The sequence below is a fragment of the Lepidochelys kempii genome, chromosome 6 (assembly GCF_965140265.1).
Source record: "Lepidochelys kempii isolate rLepKem1 chromosome 6, rLepKem1.hap2, whole genome shotgun sequence".
Classification (NCBI taxonomy): domain Eukaryota; kingdom Metazoa; phylum Chordata; order Testudines; family Cheloniidae; genus Lepidochelys; species Lepidochelys kempii.
In genome coordinates this window covers 48141460-48168481 of record NC_133261.1, presented here as the reverse complement: position 1 = coordinate 48168481, position 27022 = coordinate 48141460, and the positions used below count along the sequence as shown (strand labels likewise).

Sequence of the window (27022 nt, the reverse complement as noted above, 5' to 3'; positions counted from 1 at the left end):
CTCCATACCTCTCCATAGGACTGATTATTGTTCCCATTGGGAGTGGAAGTATTTCCACTGACTTCAGCAAGTTTTGGATTGGGACCCTTTTGCCCTTAGGTGGAAGTATAGGTGTTGAGGTCAGGACCATGATCCTGATTCCTATGTAGTGGTGTATTTCTCTGTTGCTTGACCACTGCATGAGCTGCCTGTCATAGAGTGACTGACCCCTTTAAGGGGAGACAGGCCCAGCTTCTCCTGTGACTGATCGGTTGCTTCCTCACTAAGGCTGTCTGGCTAGGAGTCAGTTGAGAACCTGAAGAGCACCAGGTCCTAATAAAAGATAGCAAGAGCTCAGTTGAGCATGAAAACTGAAGGGAATAAAAAGGCTCCTGTGAGTGTTCCTTGGTCCCTGAGAGGTGAGGGAAAAGCCTCTGGGAATTGTAGCCCATGTGGGGTGGAGAACTTTAGCCTAAGTTTTTGTTTAACCAATACGTTATTCCTTGAGGCGAGGTCCTGAAACGGATGATGGTGGGGGCATTGATCCTCCCTGAGCTGGAGAGCTAGCCCACCTGCATTACACCAGCATTCTAATTTGAATATACAGGCATCATTAGTAGCCTTTCCCCCCCTGTTAATTTGGATTAGATTAAAATGAAAATTTAGGCCCATTTGTTTGGCCATTATATATGCTTCATTCTGGGGAAAAAATGGAGAATGAAAATTTCCCACATTAGCTTCACATTACATAACTCCTTATCCCTTCTTTTATAAAGCCTCCTAGATTTGCTGATTGCGTAGCTTTACCTGGGTTTTAGATGGGACAACATGGTTTTGGCAAACACATCCATCATACCATCTCCTCCATAAACTTATCGAGGATAATCTTAAAGCCAGATAGATATTTTGCCCCCACTGCTTCCCTTGGAAGGCTATTCCAAAACTTCACTCCTCTGAAGGTTAGAGGAACCTGATGGTTAGAGGTTAGAAACCTTCGTCTAATTTCAAGTCTAAACTTCCTGGTGGCCAGTTTATATCCATTTGTTCTTGTGTCCACATTGGTACTGAGCTTAAATAATTCCTCTCCTTCTCTGGTATTTATCCCTCTGATATATTTAATGAGAGCAATCATATCTCCCCTCAACCTTCTTTTAGTTAGGCTAAACAAGCCAAGCTCCTTGAGTCTCCTTTCATAAGACAAGTTTTCCATTCCTCGGATCATCCTAGTAGCCCTTCTCTGTACCTGTTCCAGTTTGAATTCATCCTTCTTAAGCATGGGAGACCAGAACTGCACACAGTATTCCAGGTGAAGTCTCACCAGTGCCTTGTATAACGGTACTAAAACCTCCTTATCCTTACTGGAAATACCCCCGCCTGATGCATCCCAAGACCACATTAGCTTTTTTCACAGCCATATCACATAGGCGGCTCATAGTCATCCTATGATCAACCAGTACTCCAAGGTCCTTTTCCTCCTCCGTTACTTCTAATTGATGCGTCCCCAGCTTATAACTAAAATTCTTGTTGTTAATCCCTAAATGCATGATCTTGAACTTTTCACTATTAAATTTCATCCTATTACTATTACTCCAGTTTACAAGGTCATCTGGATCCTCCTGTATGATATCCCTGTCCTTCTCTAAATTGGCAATACCTCCCAGCTTTGTATCATCCGCAAACTTTATTAGCACACTCCCACTTTTTGTGCTGAGGTCAGTAATAAAAAGTTTAAATAAGATTGGTCCCAAAACCGATCCTTGAGGAACTCCACTGGTAACCTCTCTCCAGCCTGACAGTTCACCTTTCAGTAGGACCCGTTGTAGTCTCCCCTTTAACTAATTCCTTATCCACCTTTCAAATTTTCCTATTAATCCACATCTTTTCCAATTTAACTAATAATTCCCCATGTGGCACAGTATCAAATGCCTTACTGAAATCTAGGTAAATTAGATCCACTGCGTTTCCTTTGTCTAAAAAATCTGTTACTTTCTCAAAGAAGGAGATCAGGTTGGTTTGGAACGATCCATCTTTTGTAAAACCTTTTGTATTGTGTCCCATTTACCATTGACATCAATGTCCTTAACTACTTTCTCCTTTAAAATTTTTTCCAAGACCTTGCATACTACACATGTCAAACTAACAGGCCTATAGTTACCCGGATCACATTTTTCCTTTTCTTAAAAATAGGAACTGTGTTAGCAATTCTCCAATCATACGGTACAACCCCTGAGTTTACAGATTTATTAAAAATTCTTGATAATGGGCTTGCAATTTTGGGTGCCAATTCCTTTAATATTCTTGGATGAAGATTATCATCTGCCCACCGCCCCCCGATTTAGTACCTCAATAAGGTAGCTTTCCTTGCTGATCCTTCCCATCTTCTACTCCTGTATGCTTTCTGCTTTTTCTTAATCACCTCTGAGATGCTTGTTCATCCAGCTTGGTCTACAACTCCTGCCTATGAATTTTTTTCCTTTTTTGGGATGCAGGCTTCCCATAGATTCTGCAGCTTTGATTTAAAGTTATCCCAGGCCTCCTCTACCTTTAGATCCATAAATTCTTCAGTCCAATCCACTTCCCTAACTAATGTCCTTAATTTTTGAAAGTCAGCCCTTTTGAAATGAAAAACCCTAGTTGCAGATTTATTTTTGTTAATCCTTCCATTCAGTTTGAACTGAATTAGCTCATGATCACTTGAGCCAAGATTATCCCCTACAACCATTTCTTCTATGAGGTCCTCATTACTCACCAAAACCAAATCTAAAATGGCATTCCCTCTTGTCGGTTCAGCAACTACTTGCTGAAGGAATCCATCAGCTATCGCATCTAGGAAAATCTGAGCCCTATTATTATTACTAGCACTCGTCCTCCAGTCTATATCTGGGAAGTTAAAGTCTCCCATGATCACACAGTTTCCATTAGAATTTACTTTATTAAAAACATTAAAAAGGGCTCTATCCATATCCAAATTAGATCCCGGTGGTCTATAGCACATCCCAAGCACTATCCCAGGGGAGGCTCTAATAGTTTTCTTCCCCAATGTAATTTTTGCCCAGACGGACTCTGTCTTGTCCATTCCATCGCTTCTTATTTCTTTACATTCTATCTCATCATTGATGTACAATGCTACTCCATCACCTTTACCTTTATTTCGGTCTTTCCTAAACAGCACATACCCTTCAATAGCTGTAGTCCAGTCATGACGACTATTCCACCATGTTTCTGTTATCCCTATAATATCTGGTTTCACTTTCTGCACCAGTAGCTCTAGTTCCTTCATTTTGTTACCTAGGCTCCTCGCATTGGTGTACAAACATCTTAATTTTTGCTGTTTAGTCTCACTCACATTCTGTATCCTATTTCCTATGGAAAACAACATTCTGTCTTTGTTTACCTATTCTGAGTGACTGAGGTTCTCTTGGTTTCATTTAACTAGTGGCAGTGGTTAGTCACTAGACCGGGGTGGCCAACCTGAGTCTCAGAAGGGACCAGAATTTACCAATGTACATTGCCAAAGTAATATGTCAGCAGCCCCCCCTGCCCCATCAGCTCCTGCTTCCACTTCCGGTGCCTTCCCACCACCGGCAGCCCAGCCAATCAGTGCCTCCCCTTCCCTCCCGATCAACTGTTTTGTGGCATGCAGGAGGATCTGGAGGGGAGGGGGAGAAGCAAGGGCACGGCAGGCTCAGCAGAGGGGGTGGGAAGGTGTGGAGTGGGGGCAAGGCCTGGGGCAGAGCCAGGGGTTGAGCAATGAGCACCCCTCGGCACATTGGAAAGTTGGCGCCTGTATTTCCAGCCCTGGAGTTGGTGCCTATACAACAGGGGTGGGCAAACTTTTTGGGCTGAGGGCCACATCTGGGTGGGGCAATTGTATGCAGGGCAGGAGGTTGGGGTGTGGGAGGGAGTGCGGGGTGTGGGAGGGGGTGCTCTCAGAAGTGGCTGGCACCACATCCCTGCACGGCCCCTGGGGGAAGGGAGGCCACAGGGCTCCATGCGCTGCCCTTGCCACGCCTCCAGGTACCTCCCCAGAAGCTCCCATTGGCTGCGGTTCCCCGTTCCTGGCCAATGGGAGCTGTGGGGGGTGATGCCTGGAGGCAATGGCAACACACGGAGCCCTCCGCCCCCCAGGAACATGGTGCCAGCTGCTTCTGAGAGCAGCGTGGGGCCTGCGGCACCACAGGGGGCAATCCCGCAGGCCAGATCCAAATCCCTGATGGGCCGGATCCAAATCAATGACGGGCCATAGTTTGCCTACCCCTGCTACACAAGGTTAGGCAAATTAACATATTAACTTCTGAAGAGCCACATTGGCTCTGGAGCCGAAGGTTGGCTGCCCCTGCACTAGACTATATTATAATGAAGTTATCTTATGGCAGGGTGAAAGTAACTTAAAGGACTTACTGGTACTCCAGATTCCTGAGCAGGGGGCATGGCCTCAACCGGAAGAGATGGGGCCCTTTAAATCACCCCCAGAGATACCAGCTGCAGAGGCAGCTGGGAGCCCCAGGGCTCAGGGGAGATTTAAAGGGCCCTGGGCTCTGGCTGCCACTACCGCAGTGGAGCTCTGGGCCCTTTAAATCACCGCCGGAGCCCTGCCTCCGCTACCCGAGAACTATTTACCCCAGTAAAACACTATAGCTGTAAACATCACAAAGTTACTCCTTGTTATTGCTGTGGCTGATGGTTTTTGGTTTCTCACTGATTCCAAGAGAGACCATAAAATGCAGCCTCGTACCTAAGAAAATGAAATAAAAATGCTTCTAAATCCTGTTGAATACATGGGATGTGTTTAGTCAGTCAGGGAGCTGCAATCAATGCTCATATGACGTGATCAGTCATAACAAAAGAACAGAAATTGTAAAGAAAAAATATTATAAGTTACAGGAAATAAATGAATCGAAATTACATTAAAATTGATAACATTTGATAAAATTGCTCCAGTTGCATGGGTTGTTTATGTGACTTTAAACCCAGCCCATATGATGGAGAAGAAAAGAAAAAACCATAAGAATGGCTATACTGGGTCAAACAACAAACCCACTTTGCGAGGTTTACATGCTTCTGAACCCTAAGAAACCATCTGCTAAGGTTTAACTGACTGCATACCACCTAGAGGAAGGTACCAGAAAGAATGAGTTGAACTTGCTGATATGCCTTTCTCCTGCCAATTTTTTCATCTTGGAAAAACATCAGATTAAGGGTGCAGAAAGAAGCTGACACCTGGGAGTAAAAAGTTCAGTGACTCATGAAACCACTGGTTTTTCTTTGCAAGGTTTACAGAATTCTCACTTAGTGTAAATGGTATGTTTCCTTCGGCAAATGCCAGTGATAAAGTTTTATTTTAAATTTCACATCAAAATTATGACAAGCCCTAAGCTCCTCTTCTGTGATTTAAGCCTCTTATCACTGTGGTCAGACTGGTTGTATAACCACCCTATCATTTTTTTTTAATTAGATTTCTTTGTATTAGCTGGGATTACTGATTGATTTGATTCACTCTGCCAGAACCTGACCTATGCACATGTGTTCTAAAAGCTCAATCCCAGCAATTTCAGCCACTGGGGACTGACTCTGGATTGGAAATGAGTTATTTAGCATGTTACTACCTGCAGCACTTGTCTTGCTCATCATTGGTGGGTGTGGTGGGATGGTTAATATAACATTGACAGTTTTAGGAAAGTTTTTTTTTTCTATTTAGTTTTCTCTCATCGTTTCTGTCTCTCAGGGCATAGCAGTATTTTTCTAAACTGCTAAAAAGGTTTCTAAGACTCCCTATGTGGTCCTTAAACTCCACTTTCAGTGGCACCAAAAATCAATGTGGTCCAGCAGAGAGAGAGAACTGCACAGGTCTGCCATTGTTCTGTTGCTGCAGTCCCCCACATGCTGGATTCCAAGAATATGTCCCCGAGGGTACCTGAAGTTAACTTTACAAAGCAGTAATGATATGTAGTTTGCATAGAGACATGGGAACAATGTTGGCAAGTGATCAGATTTACAAAAAAGGTCTTTTCTGTTTTCAGGGGAGACGGAAAATTTTCAGCAAATGCCATATTCTAACAAAAAGAAAAAAATATATTTCGGGGTATAATTGGCCATGACAGAACACTTTTCTTCCACCCACCCACACCCACACACAAATTAAGCAGAATCTCCACAATCTAATTGGCATGATTTAAAAAGCTCAGGCGGTCATTGTGAGTCACAAGGGCATAGTTAAATCAAGTTATCTAAGACTTATTATGATACTTTAGGTGACAGGAACCTGCACACCTGGGAGAGGTGACAGTCTGGGTCACTGAATGTTATCTTGTGAACTGAACTTTAAAATTATATTAACTATTTATTTTTAGGGTCAGCAAGCAAGCTTCATAGGAGTGCAATATACAGTAAGAGACTGTTGTAAAAACCAAATTATAACCACCCTTCCATGTCTGTGGATTAAATACCAAGGCACCTGATTTTACAGCTTGTTCTGAACCTTTCTTGGTTTTGTAACTTGTGGGTTTTTTTTTTCTTATTGACACACATTTCTAATGTTCTAAGACACATAGGCTCAGTTTCTCAAAGATATTTAGGTACCTAAATCCATCATTTAAGGGCAACTGCCACTCAGTTGCTGTCTAATCCCTGAGGCACCTGCATTTTTACAGTGTTACCTAGGCCCTGATGCTTCCCCACAGCTGATGAGCAGCTCAGAGCCTTACCTCAACAGTTGGGAGTACAGGGTAACATAGGACAATCATGAGAGAGGTATTAAGTGTGAGCAGGAGAACGTTTCAGCTGCTATGGCAGCGGGTTACCTAAACAACTGGCTTAGGTGCCTAATGCCAGGAGAGGGTTTGTGGCTGAGAGTCCTGAACAGAGCTGTATGAGGATCCTGTCAGCCAGGCATGCCAGGTAAGCACTTAGGGTAATTCTACACTGGGAAAAAAATCAGTGGCAGTAATGTTCCCTGCAAAAATCTAGGGCACCCAAGGCTGGTTTATTATTGGGCGGGGGGGCTGATCACATCTCAGGCCTACATTAAGTCAGAGTCCAGGTCAACAGATTCAGATTCATTCTACGGGACTAAAAGTAGCAGTGCAGAAGTTTCTGCTCAGGCTGGAACCTGAGTTCTGAGACAACCCCCTTGCTGGGTTTCAGAGCCCAGGACTCCAGCCCAGGTGGGAACATTTACACTGCTATTTTTATCACCTTAGCATGAGCGTGAGTCAATTGATATGTACTCTGCTCTGTCTCTTGCTCAGTGAGGTTTAGCATTTTATGCATTTTTGGGTTAATGTGTAGACTATTGTTCTCTTTGCACATTTGAACAAGATAAAGATGTGCTAGTAAAATTAACTATAATTCTTATTTTGTGTTCTGAAGTTATGTATCTTACACACCAGGTAGAAAATGGAAGATTATGGAAATATTCCCAGATGCACAATAATTTCTCAGAATAGTTCTACAACAACGGAAAGGACTCCAGATGATCCTAATAGGGTGATTGATGACTAATATGAATGACTGCTCAACAGTGCATGAGGTGCATATACCCATAAGCCCCTATTTCACTTGTGCCTATCAAAATTCCTTTGAGGCACACACAAAATCAAATTTATCTTAACTGATGAAATGACAAGTGAAAGGAGCCTCAATGTTACTGGCAGCCAAATATCAAAGAGGCAAAAAAAAATGCCTGCTTCTGTCTCTGAGGGTATGTCTACACTACGAAATTAGGTCGAATTTATAGAAGTCGGTTTTTTAGAAATCGGTTTTATATATTCGAGTGTGTGTGTCCCCACAGAAAATGCTCTAAGTGCATTAAGTGCATTAACTCGGCGGAGCGCTTCCACAGTACCGAGGCAAGCGTCGACTTCCGGAGCGTTGCACTGTGGGTAGCTATCCCACAGTTCCCGCAGTCTCCGCTGCCCATTGGAATTCTGGGTTGATATCCCAATGCTTGATGGGGCTAAAACATTGTCGCGGGTGGTTCTGGGTACATATCGTCAGGCCCCCGTTCCCTCCCTCCCCCCGTGAAAGCAAGGGCAGACAATCATTTCGCGCCTTTTTTCCTGAGTTACCTGTGCAGACGCCATACCACGGCAAGCATGGAGCCCGCTCAGGTAACCTTCACCCTATGTCTCCTGGGTGCTGGCAGACGCGGTACGGCATTGCTACACAGTAGCAGCAACCCCTTGCCTTGTGGCAGCAGACGGTACAGTACGACTGGTAGCCGTCATCGTCATGTCTGAGGTGCTCCTGGTCGCCTCTGTGAGGTCGATCAGGAGCGCCTGGGCAGACATGGGCGCAGGGACTAAATTTGGAGTGACTTGATCAGGTCATTCTCTTTAGTCCTGCAGTCAGTCCTATTGAACCGTCTTATGGTGAGCGGGCAGGCGATACGGACTGCTAGCAGTCGTACTGTACCATCTTCTGCCGAGCAGCCATGAGATGTGGATGGCATGCAGTCCTTCTGCACCGTCTGCTGCCAGCCAAAGATGTAAAAGATAGATGGAGTGGATCAAAACAAGAAATAGACCAGATTTGCTTCCCCCCCTCCCCTGTCTAGGGGACTCATTCTTCTAGATCACACTGCAGTCACTTACAGAGAAGGTGCAGCGAGGTAAATCTAGCCATGTATCAATCAGAGGCCAGGCTAACCTTCTTGTTCCAATAAGGACAATAACTTAGGTGCACCATTTCTTATTGGAACCCTCCGTGAAGTCCTGCCTGAAATACTCCTTGATGTAAAGCCACCCCCTTTGTTGATTTTAGCTCCCTGAAGCCAACCCTGTAAGCGCCCCTCCCAGCGTCAGAGCAATGGCAAACAATCGGGCATCTGAGAGTGCTGTCCAGAGCACTCACAATGGAGCACTCTGATGGGGCTAAAACATTGTCGCAGGTGGTTCTGGGTACGTGTCGTCAGGCCCCCGTTCCCTCCCTCCCTCCGTGAAAGCAAGGGCAGACAATCGTTTCGCGCCTTTTTTCATGAGTTACCTGTGCAGACACCATACCACGGCAAGCATGGAGCCAGCTCAGGTAACCTTCACCCTATGTCTCCTGGGTGCTGGCAGACGCGGTACGGCTTTGCTGCACAGTAGCAGCAACCCATTGCCTTCTGGCAGCAGACGGTGCAATACGACTGGTAGTCGTCCTCGTCGTGTCTGAGGTGCTCCTGGCCACGTCGGCTGGGAGCGCCTGGGCAGACATGGGCGCAGGGACTAAATTTGGAGTGACTTGACCAGGTCATTCTCTTTAGTCCTGCAGTCAGTCCTATTGAACCGTCTTATGGTGAGTGGGCAGGCGATACGGACTGCTAGCAGTCGTACTGTACCATCTTCTGCCAGGCAGGCAAGAGATGAAGATGGCTAGCAGTCGTACTGTACCATCTTCTGCCAAGCAGCCATGAGATGTGGATGGCATGCAGTCCTTCTGCACCGTCTGCTGCCAGCCAAAGATGTAAAAGATAGATGGAGTGGGTCAGAACAAGAAATAGACCAGATTTGTTTTGTACTCATTTTCCTCCTCCCCTGTCTAGATCACACTGCAGTCACTCACAGAGAAGGTGCAGCGAGGTAAATCTAGCCATGTATCAATCAGAGGCCAGGCTAACCTCCTTGTTCCAATAACAACGATAACTTAGGTGCACCATTTCTTATTGGAACCCTTCGTGCAGTCCTGCCTGAAATACTCCTTGATGTACAGGCACACCCTTTGTTGATTTTAGCTCCCTGAAGCCAACCCTGTAAGCCGTGTCGTCAGTCGCCCCTCCCTCCGTCAGAGCAACGGCAGACAATCGTTCCGCGCCTTTTTTCTGTGCGGACGCCATACCAAGGCAAGCATGGAGGCCGCTGAGCTCATTTTGGCAATTAGGAGCACATCAACCACCACACGCATTATCCAGCAGTATATGCAGCACCAGAACATGGCAACGCGATACCGGGCGAGGAGGCGACGTCAGCGCGGTCCCGTGAGTGATCAGGACATGGACACAGATTTCTCTGAAAGCATGGGCCCTGACAATGCATGCATCATGGTGCTAATGGGGCAGGTTCATGCTGTGGAACGCCGATTCTGGGCTCGGGAAACAAGCACAGACTGGTGGGACCGCATAGTGTTGCAGGTCTGGGACGATTCCCAGTGGCTGCGAAACTTTCGCATGCGTAAGGGCACTTTCATGGAACTTTGTGACTTGCTTTCCCCTGCCCTGAAGCGCATGAATACCAGGATGAGAGCAGCCCTCACAGTTGAGAAGCGAGTGGCGATAGCCCTGTGGAAGCTTGCAACGCCAGACAGCTACCGGTCAGTTGGGAATCAATTTGGAGTGGGCAAATCTACTGTGGGGGCTGCTGTTATGCAAGTAGCTCACGCAATCAAAGATCTGCTGATATCAAGGGTAGTGACCCTGGGAAATGTGCAGGTCATAGTGGATGGCTTTGCTGCAATGGGATTCCCTAACTGTGGTGGGGCTATAGACGGAACCCATATCCCTATCTTGGCACCGGAGCACCAAGCCGCCGAGTACATAAACCGCAAGGGGTACTTTTCGATAGTGCTGCAAGCTCTGGTGGATCACAAGGGACGTTTCACCAACATCAACGTGGGATGGCCGGGAAAGGTGCATGATGCTCGCATCTTCAGGAACTCTGGTCTGTTTCAAAAGCTGCAGGAAGGGACTTTATTCCCAGACCAGAAAATAACTGTTGGGGATGTTGAAATGCCTATATGTATCCTTGGGGACCCAGCCTACCCCTTAATGCCATGGCTCATGAAGCCGTACACAGGCAGCCTGGACAGTAGTCAGGAGCTGTTCAACTACAGGCTGAGCAAGGGCAGAATGGTGGTAGAATGTGCATTTGGACGTTTAAAGGCGCGCTGGCGCAGTTTACTGACTCGCTTAGACCTCAGCGAAACCAATATTCCCACTGTTATTACTGCTTGCTGTGTGCTCCACAATATCTGTGAGAGTAAGGGGGAGACGTTTATGGCGGGGTGGGAGGCTGAGGCAAATCGCCTAGCTGCTGGTTACGTGCAGCCAGACACCAGGGCGGTTAGAAGAGCACAGGAGGGCGCGGTACGCATCAGAGAAGCTTTGAAAACCAGTTTCATGACTGGCCAGGCTACGGTGTGAAAGTTCTGTTTGTTTCTCCTTGATGAAACCCCCCGCCCCTTGGTTCACTCTACTTCCCTGTAAGCTAACCACCCTCCCCTCCTCCCTTTAATCACCGCTTACAGAGGCAATAAAGTCATTGCTGCTTCACAGTCATGCATTCGTTATTCATTCATCACACAAATAGGGAGATGACTACCAAGGTATCCCAGGAGGGGTGGTGGAGGAGGGAAGGAAAATGCCACACAGCACTTTAAGCACAGCACTTTAAAAGTTTACAACTTTAAAATTTATTGAATGACAGCCTTCTTTTTTTTGGGCAATCCTCTGTGGTGGAGTGGCTGGTTGGCCAGAGGCCCCCCCACCGCGTTCTTGGGCGTCTGGGTGTGGAGGCTATGGAACTTGGGGAGGAGGGCGGTTGGTTACAGAGGGGCAGCAGTGGCAGTCTGTGCTCCAGCTGCCTTTGCTGCAGCTCAACTATACACTGGAGCATTCTGGTTTGGTCCTGCAGCAGCCTCAGCATTGAATCCTGCCTCCTCTCATCACGCTGCCGCCACATTTGAGCTTCAGCCCTCTCTTCAGCCCGCCACTTACTCTCTTTAGCCCGCCACTTACTCTCTTCAGCCCTCCACCTCTCCTCCCGGTCATTTTGTGCTTTCCTGCACTCTGACATTATTTGCCTCCACGCATTCGTCTGTGCTCTGTCAGTGTGGGAGGACAGCATGAGCTCGGAGAACATTTCATCGCGAGTGCGTTTTTTTTTTCTTTCTAAGCTTCACTAGCCTCTGTGAAGGAGAAGATCCTGTGATCATTGAAACACATGCAGCTGGTGGAGAAAAAAAAAGGGACAGCGGTATTTAAAAAGACACATTTTATAAAACAGTCGCTACACTCTTTCAGGGTAAACCTTGCTGTTAACATTACATACATAGCACATGTGCTTTCGTTACAAGGTCGCATTTTGCCTCCTCCCACCGCGTGACTACCCCCTCAACCTTCCCCCCTCCCTGTGGCTAACAGCGGGGAACATTTCTGTTCAGCCACAGGCAAACAGCCCAGCAGGAATGGGCTCCTCTGAGTGTCCCTGAAGAAAAGCACTCTATTTCAACCAGGTGACCATGAATTATATCTCACTTTCCTGAGGATAACACAGAGAGATAAAGAACGGATTTTGGTTGAATGCCAGCAAACATACACTGCAATGCTTTGTTCTACAGTGATTCCCGAGTATGTGTTACTGGCCTGGAGTGGTAAAGTGTCCTACCATGAAGGACGAAATAAGGCTGCCCTCCCCAGAAACCTTTTGCAAAGGCTTTAGGACTACATCTAGGAGAACCGCAAATGCCAGGGCAAAGTAATCCTTTCACATGCTTGCTTTTAAACCATGTATAGCATTTTAAAAGGTACACTCACCAGAGGTCCCTTGTCCGCCTGCTGGGTCCAGGAGGCAGCCTTGGGTGGGTTCGGGGGGTACTGGCTCCAGGTCTAGGGTGAGAAACAGTTCCTGGCTGTCGGGAAAACCGGTTTCTCCGCTTGCTTGCTGTGAGCTATCTACAACCTCCTCCTCATCATCATCTTCTTCGTCCCCAAAACCTGCTTCCGTATTGCCTCCATCTCCATTGAAGGAGTCAAACAACATGGCTGGGGTAGTGGTGGCTGAACCCCCTAAAATGGCATGCAGCTCATCATAGAAGCGGCATGTTTGGGGCTCTGACCCAGAGCGGCTGTTCGCCTCTCTGGTTTTCTGGTAGGCTTGCCTCAGCTCCTTCAGTTTCACGCGGCACTGCTTCGGGTCCCTGTTATGGCCTCTGTCCTTCATGCCCTGGGAGATTTTCACAAAGGTTTTGGCATTTCGAAAACTGGAACGGAGTTCTGATAGCACGGATTCCTCTCCCCAAACAGCGATCAGATCCCGTACCTCCCGTTCGGTCCATGCTGGAGCTCTTTTGCGATTCTGGGACTCCATCATGGTCACCTGTGCTGATGAGCTCTGCATGGTCACCTGCAGCTTGCCACGCTGGCCAAACAGGAAATGAGATTCAAAAGTTTGCGGTTTTTTTCCTATCTACCTGGCCAGTGCATCTGAGTTGAGAGTGCTGTCCAGAGCGGTCAGAATGGAGCACTCTGGGATAGCTCCCGGAGGCCAATACCATCAAATTGTGTCCACAGTACCCCAAATTCGAGCCGGGAATGTCGATTTAAGCACTAATCCACTTGTCAGGGGTGGAGTAAGGAAATCGATTTTAAGAGCCCTTTAAGTCGAAATAAAGGGCTTCACTGTGTGGACGGGTGCAGGTTTAAATCGATTTAACGTTGCTAAATTCGACCTAAAGTCCTAGTGTAGACCAGGGCTGAGTGAGCCAGGAGATTGTCTGTCTGCCAGCCACAGATTTGGCCACAGTGACCAACACATTTCTGGTCTCTAGGCCAGGTTATTGCAACTCATTGTATTAACAGTGAATCCCCAAGCCATGAAAAGGCTTCAGCTTGTGCAGTATGTAGGTTTGTTTCTGTTGGCATCCCTAGATCTCTTGTCCAAGTGGGACAGTCTGTACTTAGTGGTTTGGAATATGAATTCATGATTGAGGATGACTTTGCGTTCTCTGATGAAATGAAGTTGGTGTTAGAATCCAGCAAACCATCTGTTAAGAATTGTGCTGAAGAGGAAACCTGTTAACACCTCAAGTTTGTCTGATTTCGATCATGTTAAAATTTCTTACGGCTGATCCGTCATTTAGAGTCTCCTTCAAGGGCAAAATAACTTTACATCCTCCTCTGAAATATTTTCCAAAAGTAGGCTTGGAATTCTATTTGACTCAGGCAATTTACAAGCTTGTTTTTCTTTCCCCTAAGACCATGCAATCTTCCTGGTGATGCCAAGTTTCATGATTTGGATTTAAAAGAACTATTAAAAGAACCACCTGGAAAGATCAAAGGTCTTATGGAAGTCATCCCAGTTGTTTGTAACTTATAGGGAGCAGTACAGGAGGAAAGCAATCTCAGTTCTAAGTTTGTCTGTATAGTTATACTTCACCCATCACTGTGATATCTAAGCATGAGGGTGCCTGAATAGACTCAGATTCTATATCTCAGCCTAAGACCAGATTGGATTCAGTATCAAGTTTCATGACTCAGAATTTATTCCACTAGAGCTGCAGCTGCCTCTGTGGCTCATCACCATAATGTGTGAGATCTGAGGTTTGTAAGGTTGCCACCTGGAATTCTGTCCTCTCAGTACTGATCTCTTGATATCAAAGCCAGATCAGATGATTATTTGGGAGGGCTGTTCCTCAAAACTTTTAAATTAGTACTCTTCAAAGAAACTGTGGTTTTCTATTACTTGCTAATCTCCTACATGGAGATTAGAAAAGGGAATTTCATGAGGGAGAAATGAAGGTTGTTTTCCAGCAGTTAAAGTTATCTGAATATATTGACTTTGCGGATCCACGTGGATGCTTCTCTCCTTCCCCTTATTCTTTAGTATGTAGAGCCAGATTTTGATCAGATAGAGAATCCTGGGAGAAGACCAGGGACAAGAGCCTCTTACAGTCTTGGTGAGAATGCTCAGATCCACGAGCAATGCATATACCTGGCCCCAAATGGTTCCAGAACCTGCAAGGCACAGCACAAGATTCATGCTGTGTAGATGTGCAGAGGCAATATATTCAGAGAATTCTTGTTTTAAATAATCCCATGGTTTCACCTTGGAACTCTCCTTTCCTTTTCAGCTTTTCCTTTTGTTCCTCTTACAAACATTGCTTTTATGGAGAAAGCAAGAGAAGACAAATTGGTCTGAAAACCACCATTTTATGTGTAAAATTAGTGTTAAATTATAATCTTAGATTTTTCTCTTAAAACACCATCGATTTCATGCAGCATTTGTCTTTCAGAAATAGTACAGGTCTTTTCTGATCTAGTAACTGCTTAGAATAACTTTGGGGTGAGGATAAATGGCAAGTGCAGTAATAAGTATGTAAAATGCCTTGTAAATTGTCAGGTCCAAAGTTACTGTAATGCTGAAGCTTCAAGATGTACTATTGATTCTTTACTCAAAAATTGTCTTGATGGATTATATCCATCTTGATATGAATGCTCGTGGTGGACTCCATGCCCTTTGGGAGTAAAGGCAACATATTCCCAAATGGTGTAAATCAGCATAGCTCCATCAAATCCTAGGGTCCAGTTCAGCAAAGCACTTCAGTATGAATTCAGCTTTAAGCATGTAAGCACTCCCATTGAATTCATTGGAGCTATTCAGGTGCGTAAGGAAAAGCACATGCTGAAGAGCTTTGCTAGATCAGGGTCCTGGTCAGTAACACTTTATTTTCAAAAAGCACATTATTTCTGTGCCTTGTCTGATGCAATTATTCTCATAGTTCAATATTTTTTCTGATGGATCATAACTTTCTAAACTGCAGTGCATTAGAAAAATAGAATAGATAAGGCTGTATTTTGCAGATAAAGATATCTTAACCAACCCACAAATTCCTGATTCCCCAGTGGTAGCATTTACTGTAAAAATACGATTGTATAGCAATGCAGTACAAATTGAAACCATTTTTACTGTGAAGAGGCTGCTCCTTCAGTTACTATGCTCATGTGCTCTTCTAGTCATTGTTGAACTACGCTGTATTTCTCCTGAACATTGCTGGTGGTGCTGCTTAGATTAAGTGAGTCTCCCTCCATCCAGTTTTGAATTTCAAACAGCAGGCCTAGAAGAGGAATTAAAGTATCTGTTCACATTATACATGTGGGTCAAGGTTGTTGAAGATTCTCTCTCAAATTATGGGCTCACTGTACTGTGAATCATTATTGTCAGTGTCAGCAAAAGTCTCTGGAGCAATTGGTCGCCTGAGTAGCTGGATTTTCACTGTTATAGATGGTTAAGATTAGGAAATGATGTCATGTCCTTATTAGCAATTGCTGCGTATTGTTATGGGTTCTTTTCATGCTTTTAGTCTTGACTAGTATTGTACAAAGCAGATAATATTGCTTCCAATGACATACTAGACGGGGACTGAAACAATATATATTCTGAGAGTTGGATTGTAAATCAAAATTCTTTTACATTCAGAATGATTAAAAATGTTATCTGACATTTCATTTAAACATTGAGGTAGTTAGCAGCAGATCATCCTCAACACGCTGACTGTCTTGAGCTTTTCCCTTGTATGTTATGAATGAAACTTTCAGAGCATTGCTGCATATCTGATGGGAAGCATGCATATTAGGTACTCTTCAGAGAGAAATTGTTTTAAATGTAGAATTTTGACAAAAATTAAAAAAATCAGAGAATCAGTAAACACTATAATTGTATTTCTTGGTTCTCTGTCTGTAGCTGTTAATAAAGAGCCTTTGATGGTTTGTCAGATTTTGATGCAAAAGTGTACCTAATACATGTCCATGACTAATAGAACTAATGTCCTAATACATGTTATGAAATGACTTTTAACAGTGGAAATGAATGGGATTGAGGAAGAATTTTTTTTTTTTAAAAAAAAACACACCTAACATTTTCTCCTCATAAATAGGTACTTAAGCCTTAGGTGCCTCGTTAAAGCAGACTATTATGTTTCATCTTAAATTAAAAAAGCAAAACAACCCAAACCCGAAAACCTTGGAATTATTTATGGCATATGTGCTAAGCTTTATGAGTGCAAATACATTTTAGGAATTAATGGTAGTGGCCAGCTGTGTAACTCTACGCAAGAGTTTAAAGTTAATTTTTTAAAAGAATCCTAATAAAATGTTAGCATGATAATTGATGAGGTTGCACAGAAGCAGAATGTCAATCAATGACATTCATAGACTGTGAGTTAAAAGCTATGGAAACTTTTCTTTTATCAAAAATAGGAAATAATTGTTGTCTGCCCTTGGTAGCAAAATTATTTATCTTGACTTTTTCCTTTTGTTGTAATGGGAGGATATGTATAATTTTTTTTCTTTAGTATTGAGATACCATTAATAAAGCCGTGTGTTAGGAAGCTATAAAGGGGAAAGGTTGACTGGAGCTTCTTTCTGTATATTGGTAACTTAGTAATATTTCTATAAATGAAAATCTGACTAGAAAACTTAACTATAAATGTAATTTTCAAGATGGTACAATGTTTGAATCTGCCTTTCTCAAAAGTTGATTTAATAAGTGCTATGTAAATTGTACATTGTAGCAGATTTAGAGAGGGAGTGCTGAACTAAAATATGCAGTGTTGACAGATTCAATAAAAAACTCCTGTGTTTCCAGATCTGTTTTGATTGTATTCAAATATAAAGTTCTATTGTATACATTTTGCAGTTTTTATTTTTTTCTTTGACACTGGCTCGGGAACAATGCCATGTGATCAATGTACCTTCTGGCAGTCATACCATGGCAGTCTCTGAGCTTGAAAGATCTCAAATTAAGCAAGGTTGAGCTGGGTTAGAATTCAGATGGCACAGCTCCAGATTGCAGTCCAAATTGGTGGTGTTGATTCAATAGGTGCTACTTTTCCCTTTCAGCAATTGTCTCAGGGGTGTGTGAGATGGAGGAAATGTGTGAAATATAAAACTGTCCTCCTGGCTAGTTATGGTTACTAAAGATTCCATGACAGGTTTGTTAAGATTGGACTCGTAAGCCTTGGTATCTTGTCTTTTTTATTGGTTTGCATAACTTCAGTCTGTCCACCTAAATCCTCTTTGAAAGTTCAGCTGTAGCTCATGTTCGCCTTCCTCTGTAGCATGGGGTACGGGTCACTTGCTGGAGGATTCTCTGCTCCTTGAAGTCTTTAAACCACAATTTGAGGACTTCAATAGCTCAGACATAGGTGAGAGGTTTTTCGCAGGAGTGGTGGGTGAAATTCTGTGGCCTGCATTGTACAGGAGGTCAGACTAGATGATCATAATGGTCCCTTCTGACCTAAATATCTATGAATCTGTGTTCCTCAGTTCCTTCCTAAACCTGCAGTATGGCTTTGGGCTGTCTAACTGTTGCTGCATTCTGGGCTTTAAGGTGAAATTTGAATGTGGAGGGTGGTTGGCACATGTTTCAATCCATAATCTATTATATTACAAAATCCTGTCTGGATTTTACATGGATGCTAATTCAATAGGGAAACAGCAGCTACTGGGGCCCAATCCTGGAGCTCACTGGCTTTAGTGGGATTACTTAATGTGTTCAAATGACCTTCTAGTGTACGGTCCTTGTTTCTTTAAGAAGGTATTTTGTTTTCCAAAGGCAGAATATGCACCAAGTGGCCTTGTGGTTGCTATGGTATTTCACTAGCAAGCAACCTGTTAAATACCCATGGCATAGAAAATGGTCTTTCTAACTAGGCTTATGGAAGTATTCATTTTATAGAGCTGCACTCTGTTGTTCTGCATTTTATAGTTTGGTGCAGAAAAAAAAAATCTATTCTTTCAGTGAGTTAAATTGCTTTTGACAAGTATGCTTTTCAGTTGGCTCCCTTTTGTACTTTCATTGAAGAGTGGGATAAATAGTCTTTTTCTCCTTAGAGCCTACCTTAGTAACCAGAATAAACTTTGACCAAGTTTCAGGCAGGCTTAAATTACACAACTCCCATTTTGGAAATTAATTTTCTGTAGGTGTGACTTGTTCATTTTGAGAGAGTCCAATTTCATTGTCAGTTGTAATTTCTTTCTTTTATTTCTTGTTCAGTTCAGAATGGAGGAATAACCAGTTGTGTAGAAGGGGGTGCAGAGTCCAAGTGTGGATATGTGGTCAGGGGAATGGAGAGAAATAGTTAAATCCCTATGTATTTTGCAAATGTGAAATAAAATAAATTAAAACCAACGTATAAAAAGGAAAAACCCTCATGTAGCTCTTGTCCTACGGGCTTGGGTCCCTGCTCTGGGTGGTGTTTTTTGGTGCACGAGGTTGCATGATGGCTCAAGTTCGGCCAGGTGCACCCCTCCTTCACTCTGTCATGACCTTGGGCTGGCCAGGCAAGCTGTGAATGGTGCTGCAACACTGTGTGCCAGGTCACAATGCCCAGAGCAGGGAGTCTGGCACAGCCCCATGTTACAGGAGCTGCCTCTGTGGGGTGAATGTGCTGTGCAACCCCTCCTAAGAACCTCCCATCCACCCTGGGGGCAGCCCTCCCCTAAGGATAAAACCAAAGTAAGCTGAAATCCCCAAATGAAAAATTGTAATAAATAAATAAATACATGAAAAAGGAATTTCATGTGGCTCTAGAAATAGTTACCAAATAGCAAGAGAGCATCATCTGAAAGTATATTTTTCTTCTTCTCTGATCTTATGTCTAAAAAGTCAACATTATTTCTTCAAATTGACCCCTTAATTACTGAAAGCTCTTAACAGGGAAGAAAGGTTTTTTTGTTTTTGTTCTGGTTTTTTTAGGAAAAAAGTTCTGTATTTTACAAATCTAAATATCCAAAATGTGAGTCTGAGTAAGAGGTGCTGCTTAAACTGCATAACACCAAGAGCAGCCACATAAGGTGTTATGTATCAGAAGCACCTCTTCAGGGTGCATCTACACTGCAGCTGGGGTTGTGCTTCCCAGCTACAGCAGACAGATGCTCGAGCTCTTCTTGAGCTAACATGCTCAAAATAGCAGTGTAGCATGGGCAATCCTGGGCAGGTTTTACTCAGGCAGCTAACCTGAGCTGTCACTGTGATACCCCCAGGTGCACTATTTTTAGCTGCTATTTTAAGTGCACTGCTGTCTTGAGCAGAGCTAATGTGTGTCTGACTGCCTGAGCTGGGAAGCATGTTCTCTGCTGCCATGTAGATGTACCCTATGGCACAATTCCCTACTGCTACTACCTTGTTCTGGGACCTGGGGTACTGTGGAGGGAGTGATTTCTTGTTGGCCTGTGTCAGCAACAAATTATGACTGCTGTGCTGGCTAATGCATGGAGAGTGGGTCTTAGCTCCCCCCATTCCCCATCTCATATCCTCTATCTGGTCAGGAAGGTTGGGGAGATGTGTAGCCTGAGAAAGCTACATTAATGTTTTACATCTCTATGTGGTGTGTACTCCACGTCTCAATGTAAACCAATGGAAGCTTTGACTAAGGTGTTCAGAATTATGAAGGCAGTGGTGAAACTGATCAAATGCTTATTTTAACCCTATTCCATGAAAACAAAAGGGTAATTTTAAAAACAAATTACTGACCAAATGCAGAATGCATAGTAAACTTATGACAGGTTTCAGAGTAACAGCCGTGTTAGTCTGTATTCGCAAAAAGAAAAGGAGTACTTGTGGCACCTTAGAGACTAACCAATTTATTAGAGCATAAGCTTTCGTGAGCTACAGCTCACTTCCTCAGATGCATATCGTGGAAACTGCAGCAGGCTTTATATATACACAGAGAATATGAAACAATACCTATTCCCACCCCACTGTCCTGCTGGTAATAGCTTATCTAAAGTGATCATCAGGTGGGCCATTTCCAGCACAAATCCAGGTTTTCTCACCCTCCTACCTGCATGCCTCCAGCTTTCACCCTGACCACACCACACGATCCATCGTCTACAGCCAAGCTCTGCGATACAACCGCATTTGCTCCAACCCCTCAGACAGAGACAAACACCTACAAGATCTCTGTCAAGCTTTCTTACAACTACAATACCCACCTGCAGAAGTAAAGAAACAGATTGATAGAGCCAGAAGAGTTCCCAGAAGTTACCTACTACAGGACAGGCCTAACAAAGAAAATAACAGAACTCCACTAGCCGTCACCTTCAGCCCCCAACTAAAACCCCTCCAACGCATTATTAAGGATCTACAACCTATCCTAAAGGATGACCCAACACTCTCACAAATCTTGGGAGACAGGCCAGTCCTTGCCTACAGACAGCCCCGCAACCTGAAGCAAATACTCACCAACAACCACATACCACACAACAGAACCACTAACCCAGGAGCTTATCCTTGCAACAAAGCCCGTTGCCAATTGTGCCCACATATCTATTCAGGGGACACCATCACAGGGCCTAATCACATCAGCCACATTATCAGAGGCTTGTTCACCTGCACATCCACCAATGTGATATATGCCATCATGTGCCAGCAATGCCCCTCTGCCATGTACATTGGTCAAACTGGACAGTCTCTACGTAAAAGAATAAATGGACACAAATCAGATGTCAAGAATTATAACATTCATAAACCAGTCAGAGAACACTTCAATCTCTCTGGTCACGCAATCACAGACATGAAGGTCGCTATCTTAAAACAAAAAAACTTCAAATCCAGACTCCAGCGAGAAACTGCTGAATTGGAATTCATTTGCAAATTGGATACTATTAATTTAGGCTTAAATAGAGACTTGGAGTGGCTAAGTCATTATGCAAGGTAGCCTGTTTCCTCTTGTTTTTTCCTACCCCCCTCCCCCCAGATGTTCTGGTTTAACTTGGATTTTAACTTGAAGAGTGGTCAGTTTGGATGAGCTATTACCAGCAGGAGAGTGAGTTTGTGTGTGTATGGGGGTGGGGGGGATGTGAGAAAACCTGGATTTGTGCAGGAAATAGCCCAACTTGATTGTCATGCACATTGTGTAAAGAGTTGTCACTTTGGATGGGCTATCACCAGCAGGAGAGTGAATTTGTGTGGGGGGGTGGAGGGTGAGAAAACCTGGATTTGTGCTAGAAATGGCCCACCTGATGATCACTTTAGATAAGCTATTACCAGCAGGACAGTGGGGTGGGAATAGGTATTGTTTCATATTCTCTGTGTATATATAAAGCCTGCTGCAGTTTCCACGATATGCATCTGAGGAAGTGAGCTGTAGCTCACGAAAGCTTATGCTCTAATAAATTGGTTAGTCTCTAAGGTGCCACAAGTACTCCTTTTCTTTTTAGTAAACTTATGGTAGTCATTGCTGCAGATGGTCATCAAATCAAATATCGTGGCTGAATTTTTAAAATGCTTGGATAACTTTATGACCAACAGTAGCATTTGTAGTTATGAAAGATAAGATAAAGATAATCAAATCTCATGCTTCAAGGCATAAACGGAACTAAAACATTAGCCAAAGGCATGGTTTCAGGCCTGGTGGGCCAATGGTCGGATCTGTTATGGCAAATCTCTTAGAGGAATGCTCTTATGTAGGTTTGGCATAATTAGATTTTTTTTTTAAATTACCATTGATATTATCCATTGAAATTATTTTAAAGTAGTTTTTTCTATTTTATCAATTTAATTTTTCACAGTTGTGGGAAATTATTAGGGGCCTGACAGGGAGTCAGACAGTAATTATGTAATGAGACTATACATTGTGAATCAAAAGTTAAAGCTTTATAACACAAGTTAAAACACAAATGGTCAATAACACGTATCAAAATATACAGAGTAAATATCCTTAAATCAAACTTTAATAATTTCTCAAGTACCATTTTTTCTGACTTTGCTTAGCTGTAAATTTTGATAAAAGTGTATTTTTGTCAGTTTGCGGATGTGTCTTGAAATCAACGTTTACTAACATTTACTGGTAAAAATCTAATCTTTCCAAGTCTACTCTATTGCATCACATAATCTTATCTGGTGTTTACATGAATGTTGATTCATTAAAGAAACAGTAAGGATTAGGACTTGTGATGGGGCGTCCGCCCCACATTGACATGCAAGTGGTTAATGGGGCCCCAGGGAGGCTGTGCAGGAAGCAGCCAATAGGAGAGCGTTTAGTTAGACTAAAGTCTTTGGGCTTAATATGGGGGGACTGGATGAAAATGGCCTGATATATACAGAAGGTCAGACTATATGATTTAATGGCCCCATCCAGCCTTGTACTTGAAACTACTGCAATAATAATAAAATTTGGTTTCAGCAAAGTCAAAATAGAAAATGGCAAGTTAATGGGTTTTTTTTCCATTTTAGATTGCCTTTTTGTTTGTTTATTGTGGTTTATATTTTTGTGTAATTTTGGTGTGCTCATGCTCTTGTTTAATTTAGAAAATAGATATTACATGTAAAAGAAGATTAGGGTGGTGTTTCCACCCTTTTATCTGGTTTTTGAAGCTCAAAAGCATGGTACGCTTCCAGACTCTTTGGGTGAATGTGTCTGAAGATACAAGTTATGTTTTCAAAATGTAGCTATGTAGAACAAGTCCTGCAGGCAGAAACTGAATGTGGAGTCTTCATGCTTACTAAAAACTGCTTTCACTTAATCTGGAGTGGAGATTACACTTGCAGGCCAAGGCCTTGATCCTATAAAGATTTGTGTAGGTGCTTATCTTTAGTCATTTTTCCATTGGCTTCACTGAGGTTGCTCACATACTTAAGTGCTCTCTTGAATTGGGCCCATGGGCAGAGAATATGTTAGTGTTACTTGTTCGTACAATACAGTGAGGCACTGGTTTCTGATCTCTTAGATGCTAATGCAATAGAAAGAATAAAGTAATACTGATGTTTTCAGGAAGAATAAAATGCACTGTTACAGTGAAGAATATTTTGTTAATTTAATCATAGCTCTTACAAAAATATTAGCTGTAGCTCTATATCTTTATGATGTGATGGTGTGTTTTGTTTTGTTTTGTTTTGTTTTTTTTTAAAATACAGCTTTGTTCTATGGCCACTACTCCCTGTGTGAAGACCATAACCATTTAGGATTTTTTAAAGAGTGGCATTTTGGGTCTACTGTATTCACTACCGTCTGCAATTTACTTTCTATTCCCAATCAATCAGTGTCTGAGAAGTTATTAAGAGGTTAAGAAAGGGGAAAGAAAAAAACATTGATTTTTGCCCTTGATGATAGTTTCAATTCTTTGTTTTTTTTCCATTGTTTGATCGCACATAGAATTTAAAGCAAAACTTGAGCTTAATTTTCATATGTGGTAGAATTCTTAAGGCACATTATGACCATACCAGTTCAGGTGCTGCCATAATATGGGTGGATGCATGGTGTAGCATGTGGAGATAGTTATTACTGTTGACCATTCATGTTCTAAGAGACTAGGAGGAGTGCAGGGAAAGCGCAGCAAGTCCTACTATCTATTACACTTCACCAGTCCCTTTGATGGCATTTTTCTCTACGAAATCCTCACACCAGTCCCAGCATAGCATACCCGTTAAGACCAGATCCTATTGCTCTTACTCACGCCGAGGAGCGCCTTGTTCTGTGATTAGTTTCACTGAAGGCAGTATGAGAGTGACAAAATCTGGCCCTTTAAAGCTGTAATTGAACACGCAGGATTGAGTTCTGGGTTAGACTATATGCTTTCATAAAAACAAAAAAGCCCCCAATTAAAACAGTTTATTTCTAAATTTAAACATTACTTGTAGTGTTGGAAACCCAGCCAAAACAGTGTTTTGGTGGTACATGAAAATGATTACAAACAGAAAAGGAAAGTGATCAATGTAGAATGCAGTTGAATCGAGTTGAAGATGGTTCCTGTTGGTTCCAGATAGTCAATTAGGTGCAGTGCAACAAATGTATTGGTTGAAGGGTTCCTGGGGCTAATGGTCCTATAAGAGAAATCAAGAGGAGACCAGTGGAAGGGTTCTAATTTGGTCTATTGGAACTACTATTTGGGTATGTGGTGGGTAAAAAGTAAACAAACAGCACAAATAGAATTTTAAAAATTATTTCAGTTTTACTAATGTAAGGTGTTATTAGTAACGAAGATAGAAGGGCATTTTAAAGAAAATATAATATAGTTGTCCTCTACTTCAGGGTTTGATTTTGACTCCAGTGGAACCAGCATTGGCTCCAAAGAATGTTTTCTAAACAATCGAGGCCAAACTCTGCTCTGAGACGGGAGTAAAAATGGAATAATTCCTTGAGTCTATTTGAATTTCTTCAGACTTACGCTGATGTAATTAGAACAGAATCTTGTCCTCTAAGATTATATCTTTTGTTAACATTAAGTTTGTTAGGTTATTTTTCCTTCTTTCTTTGGTATATGGCTTTCATTTAGAGTATTGGATTTTAAACCAGTCTTGTTTTAGGGATGCATAGACTGAAACATTGTTGTTAAAATTCCAAGAATAGAATTTCTATTGATACATCTTTACATAGAATATAGCTCTCTAAATGTAGTTAATCAAATTTTATTGCCCCCTTTTGTCTATTTGCTTTGGAATCTTCTCCAGTAATAAAATAATGGATTCTTTTAATCTGGACATTTAGAAGATAAATTATATTGCTTTTTGTTCAGCCCAGTAATTTTAAAGGAGGACACAGAACAGTTGCTCAGCATGAATAGCTAGGCAAAATTTTTACTCCAGTAACCCTTCTTATTAAAATCCAGTTCATGACCAGGTAACAAATGAAATTAGAGTAAATAGTAGATAGGCTCATTTGCTGCACTGCTATTTTAAAAACAAATGATTTGTATTTATGTAGAGCCATTCTATCTAAAGGATAAACATTCAGGGCAATGCTACAGCTTCTGCGGTGGAGTTTACTAAGTAGCTATTTTAACTGTACATGATCCACAGTCAAACGAATCACATTTTAGTTCAGGAAGTAAGGAATTATTCCCTGTCGTAATGAAACTTCAATTTAGAAACTGAATATAGTCACTCAAATTGGAATCTACAAAACAAGCAAAAAGTGCCATGGGACCTGTACATAAACTGTTGGTTTTACGTCTTATCTGAAAAGTCACACTTCCAACAGAACCGTGTCTCCTTGCTTCGTATAGGGGTGTTGAATCAGTAATGAATAAAAAGAGAGAGTGCCAAATATGGAATCACCCACACCTAACTCAACTGGGTTTTTCCTTGAGATTTTTCCACGTAAATGGTGACCCAGCCTTTCCTGCTTAGTTTGTGAAATCTGACAAGTTGACAGCCCGAGGGCCTAAGAATGTGAAGAGTCTTCCTATATACATTTCATGTATTGTTTCTTTTTAAATAACATTTTGAAGTGTGCATTAGTGACAAACTCTTCTTTAATATGTAAGCAGGTGTTCTAACATTCTAAAACATAGAAGTAATGTAATATATAAAAGGCAAGTAAGTGATCAGGTGAAACATCTGCACATGAAAGTTACTCAGGTGTCCTAGATTCAGACTACACAAGGGAGTTTAAATATTTTTAGATTTTTCGGGACTAGATTTATAGAATGTCTTGCATTTTTAAGCAGTGTACATATCCCTAGACAAGACTAGAATGAAAAGAATATCTGTATTTAATTGGGATAAGACTACTTTTGTTGACAGGCTCAGTATGAGGGGGAGAAAGAGACAATTCAAAATTCACAGAGGGAATATATTTAAAAATCATTGTAAAAATACTATTACCAGTCTCAGGGAATGCACTATGGTGTCCAGCATAGAAAAGGATAGAGAATAGAATATTTGGGGAGGGGGAGGGGTGTCTATAAGTGAAAACTGACAAATATGGACTAAAATGGAAAATGACTGTTAACTGAATCTGTAGATCTATCCTGAATAAAATGTAGTTCTAAATCAGATTTTCTACAAATTGGATTCTTATCAAACTGGCACATTATAAATAGATTTTATTTGTAGCTATTACAGCTGACTGGTTAGTACCCCTTCCCCCCCCCTCACTTGTGAATATTTGCATAACTAGGAATATGTATTGCTTTGCAGTAATTCTATTTTTGTTCTATTCTAGATAGGTACTTATACCACAATCATCACCACAGTATCTGAATGCCTTCCAGTAGTACGTTAAGCAACATAACTACACATCTGTAATATGTATGTTCTCTCATCTCCTCTTCAGGGGAAGGAGTTTGTGCAGTGGAGTATCTTGTTTCGGTAGATTTTTGGGATTTTTATTTATTTATTTTTAAATATACTTGTTGCTGTGTGTTGATGTTAGAGAACGCAAAGTCAAAGAAATGTGCCTTCTACTTAGAGCAGAAGGTGGTAAGGTTGGTGATGTTCCTTAGCTCTGGCTGGAGTTAATTCCACAGTCTGACTCACCCCCAAGAAAGCTCTGTCTCCCACAGAGATTAGCTTTACCCTTGTAGTAGAGAGTTCCCTGGTGCCAGAGGAGCATAATTGTCGACCAGGGT

General features: G+C 42.5%; 2 protein-coding genes across 7 annotated transcripts in view; one reads left to right on the top strand and one right to left on the bottom strand.

Moving 5' to 3' along the window:
• NELL1 (neural EGFL like 1) overlaps positions 1-27022 on the top strand; it is a 430169-nt gene that overhangs the window by 149605 nt on the left and 253542 nt on the right. The gene's annotated exons all lie outside the window — the stretch shown is intronic.
• Positions 11681-13056, bottom strand: LOC140912788 (myb/SANT-like DNA-binding domain-containing protein 7). The gene is made up of 2 exons (XM_073347843.1): positions 12488-13056; positions 11681-11900 (listed from the first exon to the last, which is right to left on the bottom strand). The coding sequence occupies exons 1-2, from the start codon at positions 13041-13043 to the stop codon at positions 11815-11817; spliced, it is 642 nt and encodes a 213-aa protein (XP_073203944.1). The 5' UTR covers positions 13044-13056; the 3' UTR covers positions 11681-11814.